The sequence below is a fragment of the Glycine max genome, chromosome 5 (assembly GCF_000004515.6).
Source record: "Glycine max cultivar Williams 82 chromosome 5, Glycine_max_v4.0, whole genome shotgun sequence".
Classification (NCBI taxonomy): Eukaryota; Viridiplantae; Streptophyta; class Magnoliopsida; order Fabales; family Fabaceae; genus Glycine; species Glycine max.
The window spans coordinates 878,726-896,204 of NC_038241.2; the positions used below are offsets into that span (position 1 = coordinate 878,726).

General features: G+C 31.5%; 1 protein-coding gene across 1 annotated transcript; it reads right to left on the minus strand.

Annotated features, from left to right (window-relative positions):
* Positions 1-3,717: 3,717 nt before the first annotated feature.
* On the minus strand, positions 3,718-7,093 carry LOC100775843 (cytochrome P450 734A1). The gene is made up of 5 exons (XM_003524483.5): positions 6,543-7,093; positions 5,365-5,588; positions 5,020-5,261; positions 4,552-4,939; positions 3,718-4,478 (listed from the first exon to the last, which is right to left on the minus strand). Exons 1-5 carry the CDS (start codon positions 6,817-6,819, stop codon positions 4,050-4,052), a joined length of 1,560 nt encoding a protein of 519 aa, XP_003524531.1. The 5' UTR covers positions 6,820-7,093; the 3' UTR covers positions 3,718-4,049.
* Positions 7,094-17,479: the final 10,386 nt, after the last annotated feature.

The window sequence follows — 17,479 nt, forward strand, 5'->3', positions numbered from 1 at the left end:
GGTATTCCCATGTGATGCTGCCTCTCTCTCTCGTTATGAGAGAAAGAGAATGAAGCCTACAAGTTTTGAGTTAGCATTTTAGGATCACTCTCACCCTCAACATCTGTACATCACATGAATATGTATTTTCTGAACACCAAAGTTAATTGTGAGAAATAATATGGGACAGGTCTTTTCATATATTGGCCCCAATATACACCCCCATTTCAAACATGAGGCGCTGTTGAGGTTGAGCAACTTCTGAGTGTTATTACCACCTTGCCCTTATATATATCTTGCTTAAAAGAAGAATAAAAATGTAAACAGAAAAAGAATCAATGACATATATGTTTGATTGTACGTAATTTGTTAATGACGACATATTTATCCATCTATTGCTGTGCTGCCTTCAATTCTGTTTTTTCATTGAGAATTTACATCAAGACTCTGAATTCATGTAACATATATATAAACATTTTAAAAAGTCTTATTCTTGGATTAAATATTGTATTCCGTTGCCATAGTTTTTTTTACCAAAGGTCTTAATAATTTACATCTTATTCCCATTACATATCATAAAAAAAATATAAATGTCTTTTTTTTCTTCATTAAATACAAATGTCTTTCCCTCACTATTTTGGAGTTATGGCAGGCAGATGTACCTAATCCATGAATACTACTGAAAGGAATTCTTGATTCCCATTTCTTGGTACTAGCAGGTAATTTAATTAAGGGATGGAAGATCTCTCTGCAAAATTGATGCACTCACTGAGATATTGATCCTAAGGCAAGGTTAAATGGAGAGAGGGTGGCTTGCTTCATGAGACATAAAATTTTGGCAATCATCTTAAAGAAGAGCATTGCTATTGCAATTTGGTTATTGGTACATGACAGACCGACAAGGTGTAATTAAACAAGGGCAGACATTAGCCAGCTCAATTGCTTTGGCATCAGTGCCTAATTAGGGGACATTCAGGATTAATTTAGTACAGTTTTTCTTATAATTGCAAAAATACTGTGCTTACCAGTGCCCATAGATCTTGAGCATTTACTTGGGATTTTAAAAATATTCTCTAATTTTTGGCAGAGAAGCAAAATAGTTATGAAACAGCAGGTTAGGTTTACTAAAATAACATGAGCTGTCCATTTACTAAAATAAAAAATTATATTATTGAGTGCCACCTGGTACTAGTATCCCCCCATTAAGAGCAAACACTCATGAATAATAATGGAGTTTTTATTTTTATTTTTTGGGGGGTACGTACTGAAGACAAGCATTGATTCAAGTGCAAATTTCGATACATATATAAAGTACTACTAGAAAGTAAAAGTAGAAACATAAATTTCAAAGCCATGCAGAGCTAAAATTTAATTGGAATGTAGATTTTGTCATTTAGCAAACCATAGGGGGACACTGCTTAGATGTTAACGCGGAAGAATGCTCAGACAAAGCACAAATTAACGAACAGAAGCCTCCAGCAATATAGAACCGATAAAATTAGTTCGCAGATTACTAGGACTATTAATGAGAGCGATGCTATAAATAATAGAACAAATATTGTACTATTAGTATAAAAAATATATATATATCAGTACGTGAAACATTAGTTTCTTGTTTTATGCAATTGGTATGCTCAAGGCGTAATCTGCGATTCCCATGATTCATAGCAAAAGCGTACTTGGATTATCATCCACAGCAACACAGTAGCATAGCTTATATAGAATGCCAAATCATGATATAAAAACAATATAACAAGAGCAACGGTAGTAGTGCTAATTATATTGACACAATTTTCAAGATTAACACAAGAGAGAGAGGGGAATAAATGACTTGCAATAAGCTCTAGGAGTGTAGGTGTACAATTTTTGCAATTGAAAGTTAAGGACATACAAGGTAATTATGCAATGGGGCCACATGCTGCATGGCATGCTTTGGTTGCTTTAATAAAAGCTAAAAAAAAAAAAGAAAACTCAAATTAGAGGACAAGAAGATTTCCCCTAACCACATGCATCTTGGGGACCAGCAAATACTGATAAATTAGAATTCTTTCCCCCCCACTCCACGGAAGGGGATCAGAAGATCCCAAAAAGCAGTACACAAGGTGTTGCTCTAAATCTTACTTCTTACTAAATTACAACTCAAATGCCGCAAATTCCATAAAAGAACACCAATAAACAATGTGCTGCATGCTGGATTATGGTCCCCTTTGCTTCAAAAGAACATTTTATGTCTTAAAAGTACTAGTTCTTACTTTAAATCCTGCAGGTAACAGAAATCTTACTCTTCTGCATGGCCCTGCAAACAGCACTATATAATAAATACAAGGAAGCTACTAGGGAGGCAAGCAAGGCAACGAGTTTCTCCTAAACTATATATCATTTAATAAACAATCAAAAAATAAGTCAGAAAGTCCAAATACGTCCTTATCCTAATTCTTCATTATGTGCTTCATGCTAGTGACTTGTATTTTTTTTTTTATTTATTCTTCTTGTCCATCATTTAAATCTATCTAATAATTTGGATTTTTTTGGGAAAAAAAAATCAACAGTTGGGTTTATCTTAACTATTATTTGCCAACACATTAGAAACAACGTTAACATGTACTACCAAACTGCGTGGTGCTGGGAAACGGGGGTTGCACAAATGACAAGTGTAAAGCGAATAAACAATGGGATGAGAAGGAACTTAGAAACCCAACAACTATGGGATTTCGGAATCTTACCTGTATAGCATTTACTCTTAATTCAAGAAAGCTTCAATTTGCTATACTACCACTCCATGCAATAAGAAAGGGATATTATGACATGTCTTTCTTGGAAAGTGAAGAACAGTAGAGTTCAGTGCCTAACAATAGTCATGAGTTTTGTTCTAGAAGTCGGCAAACTACATCTATGGAGATTGCAAAAGTGCAGAGGGCATTGAAAAGCTCATGATTCTTCATCATGGAGGGTGAGATTATGAATAAAATCTTAACCAATGCTTCTTCTTTGGGGTCAACCGTTGATAAAGATTTATTGGTCTTGATGTCAGTGGCAGATAGTATTTGTTTAGAAATTCGGTTTCCAATGTTCCTTCATCTACTTCCTAGCTACTATATAAATATAACCATACCTTCTCGTTGCCTGCCATGAAGCTTTTTTTTTTTACCCTTTTGTCCCTACAAATTAAATCCATTCTAGAAAAAAAAAATTGATAAAATGTGTGATCGATCTCTTTTGATATCATGTGCTAAAATAATTATCTTTATTTGTTGTGTAATATCCAACGCGAACCACCATGTATTATTTGTCAGCAATAGTCACCAATTATATTTACTAATTAACACCTTGCATCAAATTGCTTCTTTCACTGAATAAGGCGAATATAGATTGCAGTTTACAAGTTCATGGTGGAGTTAAGTGTGACAGGGGAGCCTGGTTATTAAGTTCCAAAACTTTTCCAATTTCTGGAAATTAAATGAAAAGATAAATTATGTTGTCTCAAATGTAAGTTGCTAAAAAAAAATAGTTATATTTAATGATCTTCTATTCATTTGTCTTGTTAGAAAAAGTTTGGCGTGTGCCTCGTGATTGTGCTGCGTTTGGATAGAGGTAATGAAAAGATGAGTTATTTATTTTGGAGGTACAGGTTACTGACGATATATAACTTGAAAAATTAGAGACAAGAAGGGAAATAAAATTGAAATAAGAAAACCCTCCTAATAAAACAAAAGAGCAGGGGATTAAAAATAAAGAATTGAAAAACAAAATGCGTCAATTAATTAACCACTCAATATTTTTTTTTTCTTGTTTTTTCTAACCCGTGACCCTTCCCAAGGGGTCCTTCATGGGGTACACAATTCTGTACTTCTCACGATCAGTTATATAATGTAAAGGTCGAGATATTGTAACGGAAGAATTCCATTTCTTACAAATGAAATGATAAGAGATATTTGAATATATAGTACAGATAGAGGGTACAGATAGAGGGAGAGGATTAAAAAAAAGAAGAAAGAAAGCAATGGTTAGAGTGAACAAAGAGGGCAAAAAATGCATTAGAAATATAGACAAGTGAAGAGTTAGGCATATAGTTAGTGGATGAGTTGGAAAATGATAGGTGCGCCGTACTGAGGGTAGAGAAGCATGAGGACGGTTGGGGCGTGCTGATAAGTAGGGGCCAAGCAGAAAGTAAAACGCTGGAGTATGATTGCAAGGGCGAGTTTGGTTTGTAGCAGCGCCAGGTTTTGTCCGATGCATGTCCGCACACCTACTCCAAACGGTATGAAGCCCAATGGATGCTTGCCCGCTCTTGACACCCCTTCTCTGAACCGCCCCGGATTGAACTCGTTCGCATCCTTCCCCCATATCGCTTGATCGTGATGAACGGCCAGGATTGGAATCAGCAGCTCCGTCCCTCCTGGTATCTTGTATCCCCCCAAATCCACGTCCGCTTTCGCCCTTCTTATCGTCGCGATCGTCGGCGGGTACAGTCTTAACGACTCGTTCACTATCATGCTCAGCTGCACCAGATCATTTCCCCATTTAAAATTTGAAAAAAGACATATTTGAATATTTGCGTTTGCGTTTGCTTACCGTCCTTAGCTTTGCAACATGGTCTTTGGTGGGGTGGTCACGTGATCCGCACACCTTGAGAACCTCCTCACGTGCCCGCACCTGCCAGTGTGGGTGCATAGCAAGGAGAATGGTCGTCCACGTCAGCAGGTTGGATGTGGTCTGTTTGCCTGCAAAGAAAAAGCTCTTGCACTCTTCCACCATGTCATCCACTGTGACATTGGACATGTTCATGTTCATGTTCGATGCCTGAATCATTAGTCCCAACAAATCCTTTGGCCCTTTTTCTTTTTCCTCCACCCCACACCCTTTCTCATTCTCTCTCCGTCGTGAGATCAGCTTCACCAGCGATTTCTTAATCTCCTTCTCCAATTTCCAAGATCTTATATTCCTCCTTGTGGGAAAGAATCTATGTATATTCCAAATGTTTCTTTTCTTAATCAACACACCCTTGGAAATCAAATGAAAATGCGATTATTGATCAATTACCTGTAACCTGGGATGAATACTTTTTGGAAAGCATCGGCGGCCAAGTCCATTTGTTGGGCCTGTAATCGGAAAATGGCTTTGCCATCTTCGTAGCTGCTTCCAAACGCGGTCCTCGTAATGACATCTTCTGTTAGGCTTTGAAACCACTCCGAAACTTCGATTTCTACCTCGCCCTTCTCACCCATTGCCGACCACTTTTCCAGCATCTCTACCACGCTTGTTGCCATCACCGGTACCAGCAACTAATTAAATAACCATAACACCAAATCTTAATTATTTATTTATTTATATATATACCATAATAATAATAATAATCAAAATGGGGGTGGGGTTCGAGTTATTTACTTTGAGATTTTCCATGTGAAAAGTGGGAGAGATAATTTTTCTGTGGTGAGCCCATTTTTCTCCTTTGAGGCTAAGGAGCCCATCACCTTCTAGCTGCTTCACAAGTGGTGGAGCTTCGTTTTTCTCGTAAAATTCTGACTTGGATGTGAAGATTTCCCGGATGAGGTCTGGCTCAGAGACGGTGAGACGAACAGTGGGTCCAAACCAAACTAGGAATGTTGCACCTGGAGATCAAATATTAATTAGTCGTGAGTGTAGCACTAATATTAAAATTTGTTGTATTGATAAAGAAATTAAGAGTGAGGTGAAAGATGCAAGTAGGAAGCACAGTCCCGCTCCCGCAAGTAGTAAGTGTCAAGTTTGCAAAAGAGGGAAGGAGCAGGAAACATCACAGCCATTAGTTTAGTGTAGACCCTACAGCACAGAGACATTGAGAGAGATAACATAGGAGATGGGAAGAAGACAAGTCAATTTTTTTATTTTTTTTAAAACGGTTACCAATCATATACAACAACATTGTCACATTTCAATTCCTCCCAAGGAGGACAATGGAAAACAGATGGCAACTCCGCAATGCCTTCAAAGTGCACTTCAAATCATACAAATTATGACTGTTTACATTTGAGAGTACTTAATCATTTTAATAATAAAAAGAACAAGTTAAGAATATGGACAATATTTGTATTACTGACATCCTTACAGAGCACACAGTCAGTTGTCTGATTGCAATATTACACATCAAGCTGAAGCCTTGTTGGATTTTGAGGCAAGGATTATTAATTCAAGGAGGGTAGTGAAGAAAAAAAGAAAAAAAGGAGGTGGAGCTAGCGTCCCAACTTGGAACTTCAACATCATGCATCAAACAGCTAGGAAGTAGTAACTGATGAGAAAAAGAAAAGCCTGAAAAGTTGCAAAAAGAAGCACCCTAACTCCGGAGGCTTGAAAAGTCTTAAATTCTGATGGAAGTAACAAAGAGCTTGCAAAAAGAAACATCATCATCATGATGGCACTGAAGAGCACCAACTTTAATGATGATGAAGAGGACTGTTCGTTTAGAGATAGATAATAAAATGGTATAATATGAAATACATTTGTTTGTTGGTTTTGAAATTAAGAAAAGGAAGCTAGAAGGAATTGTATATATTATTATATATTATGTGAAGAATGGATGAATGTACCATAAATTTTCTTCCAGTGATGGTAGAAGGAAAGGACTCTGGGGAGAATGTTATGGGAGAAAGGCATAGGTTGAGAAGAGGCCTTCAACATCATGCCGACAAGTTCCTTAACGTTTCCAATGAAGAAACGATAAGGGGGGCCTCTGATCCCTTGCTTGGAGAAATGGCCTTCAATTTTTCTGGGTCGCCACCAGAGCAAGACAGTGAGCTTGAGGAGGAAGAGAAGGAGCATGAAGGTAAAAGAGAGAAGCTTGAGGGAGGAGAAGAGTTCCTCCATATATGAAGTTGTTGTATGTATGTCTTAGTAGTAGTTAAGAAGAGGGAAAATCTTGCTTTGCTTGGTTTCGATCTCCTTTCCTTGGTGTGGACACAAAACAACACAACAGAGAGAGAGAGAGAGAGAGAGAGAGACAGTGTTGCAGAGAGAGCAGGGTTTGGGTTGGGTTCTTATCTGCTTTGTTATGTTGGTTGTTAGTGGCTTGGCTTTTTAATACTAGAAAGAAGGACATGGACAAAGAGAGAGAAAGAGGAGTTAACCAAGGCCAACGGCGTAGGGGCCGCCACTGGAATTCTAAGGGTCAACGAATGTGAACCTTATTTAAAACATAACAAGACGATGTTACCCTTCTCTTTTGGATTTTACTAGTATTCACATATATATCCATCCCTTATTTATGTACATCTTTTCTTCTTTTTACACCCTATTTTTTTATACAAGCTTAACTCACACCTTTTCTTTTAAATTTATATGAAAGTCTAAAAAGATTTATATTATTAACTAATAAAAATTATAATCAATATCAATATCACTTTTAAGATGATTATTATAAAAATAAAAAATTATCTTATATTTCTTTAGTTTAGATTATAGATATCTTTTATTAGAGACAATTTTAATCGAATCAGATAGAATTATTTTAAATCATAAAATTCTTCTAATATTTAATATAGTTACATATTCAACACTCAAATTAAATATTCACATGCTTGGTCTTAAATTATATTCACTCCCTTTTATATATATATATATGTGTATATTTATGTCATTAGTGTACAATATGTGTATGTGAGAGAGACAACAAGCCTTAAAACTTAATGAGTGTTTATAGAGATATTTATTAATTATTCATTAATAAAATTTTCATATCGATAACAGGAATCAAACTCTTGTTCTTGTGGGATATGAGTTCCTTCTTTAAGTAACCTTTATTGATTGGACGTGTGTGCGTGTAGTATTTTTTAAAATAGGAGTTTCTAATATTTTATATCTCATTCTTTTTGTCTTTAAAGTATTTACTATTTTTTTTTTACTTTTTTCTACTAAGGTAGGATTTGATTATTTTTATCCTTTTACTAAGGTAGATTTTCTTATTGTTACTCTTTATTGGTAGTGAAAAATAACAAGTTTTTCTATTTATTACTATTATTATCATTATTGGATATTTTTATATTATACTATTTGTTTTAACATTTATAATATTTACAATATTTATTTTCTTATTTTAGTATTATATTTCAAAATAGTGATATTGATAGGTGATAGATTTATTTTATTTTTAATATTTTTATATTATACTATTTTTTAATCATTACATCATTTATTCTTTTATTTTTAACAATATACTTCAAGATATTCTAACTGTTATACTAATTAACATAATTAAAGTATGATATTCACTCAAGTGTATTTTTTATTTTATTAATAGAAATCCAAATGCAATTAAGGTTCTATTCAGACATATTTCTCTGTGAGTATTTATAGGGGAGAAAATAAAAATAAAATAAATTTTTGTCATAAATTAAAATTAACTTATATACTTCCTTTGGCATCAAATATAAGAAAAAAAAATATGTTTTTCTTCATCTCAAATATAAGAAAGTTTTAATTAACTTTATCTTATTTAATGATATTTTTTTCTAAAATATTCTTCATTTAATTAGATTTTAGTTCTAATGACTATTTTTTATTTCAAATATCAAGTTTCAATAAAAGATAAGTAGGAGAAAAAAATTAATATAATTAAATGTAATTAATTAATTTTCTTAATTATCTTAATTAGTTTGTTTTTCTTATATTTAAGACGGAAAGAATATAGGTCAAGAATCAGTTTTTGAAAAGAGAAAAAAAACTACTACAAAATAATATATATTAGTTAGCTTATGAATAATATATTTTTAATTTAAGAAAAAAAATCTTCTTATTTTCTTATGAAATAAAATTTCAAATATTATATTTAAATTTATCCTTGCCACCCATCCCTTTCAAACTCTTCCTTGTTTCCATCTAATCATATTAAACCCCTTGAATTTTTGTTGTTGGAATCAAGGTCAATCTAGCATGAGAATGTCCCCTATTTTTCACGACCATGACCGGTAATATGCCGCAAGCAACATTGTTTGCCGCCAAGGTTGAATCCATCCAATTTTTATATAAAACATTGAGCTGATTCTATTGTACTACGGGTCGGGGCAATGCGAAATTACTGTTAGAATTTTTTTGGCCATTGGATTTTTTTTTCTTTCAAATTATTCAACCACGATTGGCGGAGGAAAAAAAGTGTAGCTTATTTATATTTTTATGAAATTAATATTAATGAATAAAAAACAATGCCATAATATTAATTTGGGTTCTATATCATTGAATCGAGTATGACTAGAATTTACGCCCATGTTCAACACGAAAGGTCATTTTTTCCGTTCAATAATAACTTATGTTGGTAAGTGAATTGAATCATTGGCAATGGTCGCACTTAAAAATAGAAGGGCCCCATTTTTTTCAACAATAACCTATGACCAGACGGTTTTCCCCCCAATCAAGCAACATAAGCAGCAGTTGCATCGTTTATGTAAACTGTCACAGAGAAAAAGGGAATTTGGTTATAGATATATGTCACCTTGTGTACAACAAAATCTACAAATTGTTTATGACATTCTGTGTGAATGTAAAATTTTCTTTTTGGACTCCATATAAAATGGAGAAAAGAGGGGAAGAGAAAGTGACAAATGGGGATATGTCGAACCAATAAAATTTTCTTTTTGTTATTTAATTTTGATAATTTATAAATATAATTTAACCATTAGATCAATAAAATCATATTATTGTATCAAGTTATTAAAATAATATAATAATTATCAAATTTACCGATATAATTTGATTTTTTTCTTTCATATATGTAGTGAAGGTAGGCAGAGGGCTTGTCGACTTGTCGTAGATAGAAACAATTAAGAGGAGATTGTGCAGCTAAAATTGCACGAATCAGTCTGCAATATTTTATTTGTTTAATGAGCATTAGGAAACCACAAACTCAACTTAATTACGCATTCAACAATAATAATCAAAACATGTTAAAGAATTGAAGATAGTTGTCACGTGTAGTACGTACGAGAGATTCCAGACTAATTAACTATGTTTCGTATAACAATATATCACTGGTAGATTTATGCCCCAACATTAAAAACATGCACATTTTAAATTTTTGTGGTTAACCCAGGTGTATCACGGTTGGGAGGAGGGAATTAATTCTTCAAGATACCGATAATTCATTTAAGGAATTAACCTTCGCATGCTTAAAATACAAGATTATATGTCAACTATGTCACACAATATTGATATGCAACATGAAAATTAGATAAATGATGATGAGATGATAACTAATTAACTTATAATAGATATTTAGGTTGAGGTTCCATGAAAATGGTAAGGATAGAGTGTGGAAGACACCGGTATTGTTCTTAGCTTGTTCCTTGATGTCCAAAAGATGATGTTATGAGAATCTGAGGGTGAAGAGAAAGAAAAGGGGAGCACAAAGGAGGTTGTCGTTTTTGAATGTTGCTCTTAAATTTGTGCACATGGGAACAACGCTGTCTAGCTTAGGGTATCCTTCTGTGCATTAGGTGGGGAAATATGCTCTAGTTGACCCAACATTGGGGTGCCCACGCAAAGGAACCCTTCCCTAATCTTGTCCTAATAGACCCAAGACATAATGGGGCCATGTGCCCCTCATGGGTCCTACAAATTTATAACAGAACTCAACGGCTTAGGGGATTATACTTTGTGGACAAACACTGGCTCATGACTTTCATTCCACAAATCAATTTATGTTTCTAAGTCAGATTGGACAAAATAGTAAACCCCTTCATTCACAACCGACCTCTGTGATTTTGTTCATTCTGTCTACTGATTTCATTTCATCAGAAAGTTAAAGCAAATTCTATCTTTCTCTCTGTCAATGATTAATAATTATCCGATGATTATTAACATTGCCATTTGCCAGTTAGACATAAATACCATCATACAGGACAAGTAAAATATAAAGCTTTAGAAAATCAATTCTGAGGTCAACATATGTCATCAATTTCATTTTTTATTTTACAAATCACCTATTAATGAACGTTGACTCAGAAATTAAACTCTAACCTTTGCCAACATTTTATGATGCTATTAATTTATAATTCACAAAATTAAATTACACAAATCTTTTTTATTATATTAAATTACACAAATATCCTTTTTGAGGTATTATGAAATTACATAAACTTTTCTTACTTTTTAAATATTTACACTAATCTCCCTTCAAGGAAGTTTGATGTAATGTTTTCAAACAATCAAGGAGATGTCAATGCATATTTTTAAATAACTAAAGAGAGTTCATATACTATAATATAATATTATATATATATATATATATATATATATATATATATATATATATATATATATATATAAAAGGGAGTGTTAATATATATTTTTAAATTACGGGGGATAATATAGGAGTAGATAAAGGCAATAGGTGTTTACGTAATTTCATAAAACTTCAAGGATATTAATATAATTTACTTTTTCTATTAAGAAGTTTGACTTAATTGGTTGGGGAGTATGATAGGTTGTTGTAAATTTTTTTTATTTAAATTTAATTCTTATGAATAAAAAAAATTACTCTTTTTTATTAACTTAGGATATCCTTTGATCAAGTCCATAGACTAATTTTTGAGGTGGCGAGATTCATTTAAAAATTGATTTCTTCTTTTTTTTTTAAACTCCATATTGATTTCAAATATGTGATTAATTATTTATGATATTGTGATATAAGTTAATGAAAAAATTAAAATATAACAAAATATTTTATTCTTAAGATGGAAAATAATTTAAAATAAATTAAATTATTTAAAGTAATAACTATTTCAGAATAAATCATATATAATAAATAAATATAATTTATAAAAAAAACATAAACATAACCTTTGATGTTATTTTATATTTATCAACTGGTTGAACCTCTAATTTCATAAAAAAAAAAAATTCAAATTCAATATGCTAATTAACTTATCTACTACTCCCTCAGGACTAAAACTATTGATTTTTAAAGATAATGCACACCACTTTAAGAAATATCAATATCACTCACAAACTACATATTTAGTCTAAAATACACTCACTTAATATCTAGACCATGTTAAATAGAGGTATATGTGGGGGAAAAAATTAAAGAGACTTTAAAAAATAGTAAAACATCAATGGGATTCGAACAAGAAAAAGAAGCTAAAATATTAATAGTTTTTCTCCGGATGAGGTACAAAATATCAGTTGTGTTTGTAAGTTATCATATAGAAAATAAACGACAGACTAAAAATAAGCAAAATAATGATTAATTTTGAGTAATAAAAATAAACAAGAGGTTAAAAAAATTAGAGGGGTGAAAAATGTTAACATAAAATTAATGAATGACTACTAAAAGTTGTAAAAAAAATTTAACAGACTAAAAACTTAATTAATTCTTTTAGTTATTACATTATTTATTTTAATTTCAAATAAAATATTCTATCATTATAAAACTTGATAAAAAAATTCAATATTTGTGAAAAAAATAAAAAAATATATTTAGAAAGTATATATATTTTTTAAATAAATTTTATAGTAAAATTAAATAAATATGCATTTTACGTCATTTAAACAAATTAAAGCTAAAAAAATGTATTTTGTGAATATTTTTAAATTCATATCAAATTTAAAAATATAATTTATCATAGTAGATACCACGTTAGCTTTCTCATTTTCTCTCTTCCCACTAAATTTTAAAATCAAATGGCATTTTTTTTAAATAAAAAAAAAGTCATTCTCTCTCTTTTCCTACAATAATACATTGTAAATAAAGAAGAAGAAAAAATTATTATTGGGGAAAGCAACTCCCCTAACTTCTTGAGCGATAATCAACAGAATGGAGGGTGGAGGGGACTCAATTCTAGAAACAGAGAAGGGCCCAACAGAAAAATCGTCACTTTTATTAGCTGTTAAATGTTCGACCTGACTAAGTCTGTAGATTCGAGTGTGATCATTCTTTGCCTTATTGGACTTAAATTGCTAGATTTGTATAGACAAAATTGTAGAGAGCAAATTTTGAAATTTTATGCTTTATTAAACCCCAAGTGACAACGCATGCACATATACATTTCATAGGCAGTCAATTGTCAGACATCACTTAAAAGCGAATGACAGGATTACTTATAAAATAATTGAATTAATTCATTTCAGTTTCAGACCTGGTATGTTATATCTTTCTTTTTGTAAAAGGGAATATTAGAAATCTGATCCGAAGATCATTACTAAACCATCAAATGAACTATAATGATGATAATACCCTCATCCACCCCCCTAAATTTATCTATGTTACTTTCAAACTCCAATGGTAACTGTGTCTAGAAGTTCCAATTCCGAAGAAGTTGTTATATCAATATGGTATGGGGTAACCCAGAGCATCTAACAAAATATGTAAGGACAATGAGGAATATACAACCGAAATCATTATCAATAGACCACTATAAAGCAAGCATCGATCTTTAGATTAAAAATACAAAAAGAGAGTACGCTGACAAGAAGTTTTGGAATTATTAGACAAAACAAATAATTGAAATCAATGATAGACTAGAACCAAAAGCCATGAAAAATTATTGACAATAATTGGCATCGATACACGAGTTATGTAATTTTCTCCCATAGCTATGTCCTCATTGAACAAATAGGAGAAACTTCAAAAGTTATGAAAAGGATTTAGTTGGTAGGAGACTAATTAAAGAAGCTATAATTAAGAGCGAATGAAGGGATATACACATATGATTTGGTAGCAAACCTCTGCCCATTATATTTCATATCTCCTATTTGTCATTATGGTCATTGAAAAAATTACTTCCCTCAACCCCATGATATTTTTTACGTTTATTAGTGGCCATGCCAAGGATATGCAGCCACTTGTCTTTCTATATTTGGCGTTTTCCGCATTCAACAACTTTCATATGGGACAACCTTTTTGACCCTTAATAAAATAGAACGATTCAAATTCAGTTGCAAGGAAAAACAGTAGGCCTTTAGAAAGATTTTCATCAACTTTGTTGAGTGATGATGATATTAGGGATGGCAGTATTTCTTATTCAGATATGTTGTTGATCGATCTAGAAAATGCGCACTTATTTGAAGGGTCAATTGGGAAAAAATTGAAGTTGGATTTCACGATGGAATGGCATGCGGTTGCGCATGCCTTAGCAATTGGCAATAGATATAAAAAAAGTCCACATCTCTCAAATCAGATGTTACCAATGCAGCGCAATATATGTATTTTTTAGCAATAATATACTCTGTAAGGTGTTGTCAAAAGAGATTTCTTTCAGTGTAGAATGGTCAGAAAAGAAGGTCTCATTGCAACATTAATCCACAAAATAAAAACAAATCAAGACCAAACACGAGTTCACAACTTTCACATGATTTATGGCGTGTTTGATATCACGCTCCAGGTGTAATTTTTAAAAACAAATAGCTATACTTTACAATCAACAAATTGAGGGAATCAAAATTATAATTTAACTTATATAATCAAACAATTTTTTTATTTTATTCTATTAGTTCTTTGTATTCTGTTAAACAATAAATTGTTGCTTATCGAAGAATAATTATAACCAAACAATAAACAAATCTTACTCTTAATAAATTTATAAAATATGACACTTTTTATAAATTCTTAAAATTATTTTTAAAAACTAGCTAAACATGCAAATGGAGACAATCTCATTTATTATCGTACATGTATATACATACACTCTGATTATAAGTATTAAACATTTACATTATTCAATAATTCTTTATAAAACACTTATTTAACGATAAATTTAAAATAAATAAATTATTCAAATGTGTGTAATAACATTAATAATCGATAACCCTGTATATAAAAATATTATATATTAAGATAAATAAGTAAATTGTAAAAAAATATTTTGAATATACAATGAACAATTTGAATCTATTTATATATAGACGCGTAAGAATATATGCTTCTTCGGGTCACCAATTTTTCATTTTTCCTTGCGTGCATTATAATTTGAATACTCTCCTCTCATAAATTGGTTTATTTCACTTTCCTAACATGCCTCTTATTATCTTTTGATGTTTTTAATATTAATTGAAATGGTTTAACAAGTTATATACATATATATATTATGTTCGAAATTCAAGTATGTTCCTAACGCATATGATATGTCATCTTATATTTTTAATCAAATGAAGGATTTACCTTAATCTTTTATCTCTCTCAATCTAATATTATTAATATCTTTAGTTATCATTGAAATTTGAATTTTTTAAAATAAATGATCAATAATTAAAAAATTATAATATATCACAACATAAATATAAAATCTAATTTATATGTTAAAATAATAGTTATATACTACGGATTCTAATTATAATATGATATATATATATATATATATATATATAAGTATATTTATTATAAATTAAAAATTTTAGTTGTAATGTACAGGCTACAATTATTTTGAAAGAATAGAAGAAATATTAACATTTACTTATAGAAAAATTCTCTTTGATACTAGGAGAAAAATCTTAAACAGCATTACAGCAGTTACTTAAAAATTACGCGAGCATGATTTATATGTGGTATGTGGGTTTTGGGGTGCGGGGTTTTGAACATTGGAACTGGAAAAGTTCTGAACTTCTGATGCATTGTAATTCATTTAATATCGTGTACAAAATTAATTCATTCAATCATTTAATTTTAAAGTCCAGTGTGTCCTTTTGCGGCATAAAGCCGTTCGTTGCATCAACTCAGGCCTGCCCAGCTGCGCAGCTTGCCCATAACTTGTTTGTTTCTTCGGTAAGCAGGTTTACCTCTTCATAATCCCCAAAGATCATTTTTTGAATTGAAATCATAGCCTATAATATACCAGTGGGATCAGGTTCAGTAAAATCTCAAATGTAACATATTACACTTCGAATTCTCAATAATATTTCAAGTCACATGGTCCCAAAATGTTATATATATATATATGTATACGTATTTTCATGGCATCCACATCGAGAGAGAGCAGCACAGCGTAGCACGGCAGGGTCAGGTTTGTTTTGGAGTGCACAAAGATAACAACTTCTGGCAGTAGAAGTGATATATGAGAATCACAGACACAAGGCAAAAATCCGTACTTTCAATGCTAGCATATTTGTGCAGATAATATAGACAAACAAACTATTAAATATCAATAATAATATATAAAAGGGAAAAATATTGCTGTATGTATTGTATATTTCGACTCATCTTAACCCTCGTGAATCTAGGGGCAGTGTTTGCACTTTTTCAGTTAAAAACAGTTATCTATGGTGACCAACTTTACTTTTTTCTCCACCATCCCCAAGATTTCTTCGCGGCAATACATTAATTTATTATTGTGGTTGTTCATATGCATGTCTGCTTTTATGCACAAATGAAGAAGGCGAACACAAAGTACGACGTTTTTTGCTGTGTGTGTTTTGTCCCATTAAAACCATCCTTGTCCAATTATGTCTCTTCCCAATGGCTAACTCGTTGCATATGTTTAAGATTTACTTTCACCTAACTTTGGTCCCTTTCTAAAACATAACCAAGCTTTGAGTGCACAAATTCGATTAACCATTTCATTCTTTGTTTTTAACTATGGTTGGGTATATTTTGGATTCTTGTCCGCCAGATAACCCGTTTAATCCGTAATAGGCACGGATTTGGACTCCGTGAAAGTTAGTCTATGCAAATTTATCCGTTTAGCTTAGGTTTGGTTGTCGGATTCGCGGACCAACCAATTAACTCACATAACATAATTTTTTGTGTTTTTCTATACAAATCTTTAAAAACAAAAAAATTAGGTGAAATTTATGTAACCAAAAAATAGAAAATAAAAGCATAACAAAAAGAGTGAAATATAGAAGAAAGAGGGTGAAAAGCAAAATTGTTTGGTTGAAGTGAAAAAGAGAAAAAGTATTTGAATTAAAGTGGTTTGATAAGTAAAAAAAAAAATTGACCATTAACTCAATTTCCATTTTACCCCTTATTAAAAACATATTTCTCTTCCTAAAAAAACAGAATTCTCCTATTTTCTCTACAACACAAACTTATATATATATATATATATATATAAATTGATTATATGCCTTTGGTGACATATGATTAGAAAGAACAATTTTTTTAATAGAACAGTCACAAGCACAACAAAAATGAGGAGCAATAGCAAGTAATCCAAGGTTAAATTGGTTATTAAACATTTAAATGTCACTCTCACTCATACTTTTCATTTCAATCCCTTTTTTTTCTCATTTTTGCATGAATTTAATGTAGATTTTTTTTTTCTAAAACTTTTGTACACTTACACTTCCACCAAACACCATCAACTCTCCTCTTTTTGTTCTTTTTCACAAACTTTCACCCCTATCAAACACAATAAAAGTTTCAAACTAACTAATTAACAACTAGTAAATGTACAAGTGTCAAGTGATAGTGGCACACCACACATGCATTGTTTCATGATTTATTGATATAATCCCGTAAATTTGAGTTGATTTTCACAATAAATACTACTTATCATCAAATTATTTAAAAACAAGCTATGTAATAAAATGAGTAATAGAATTA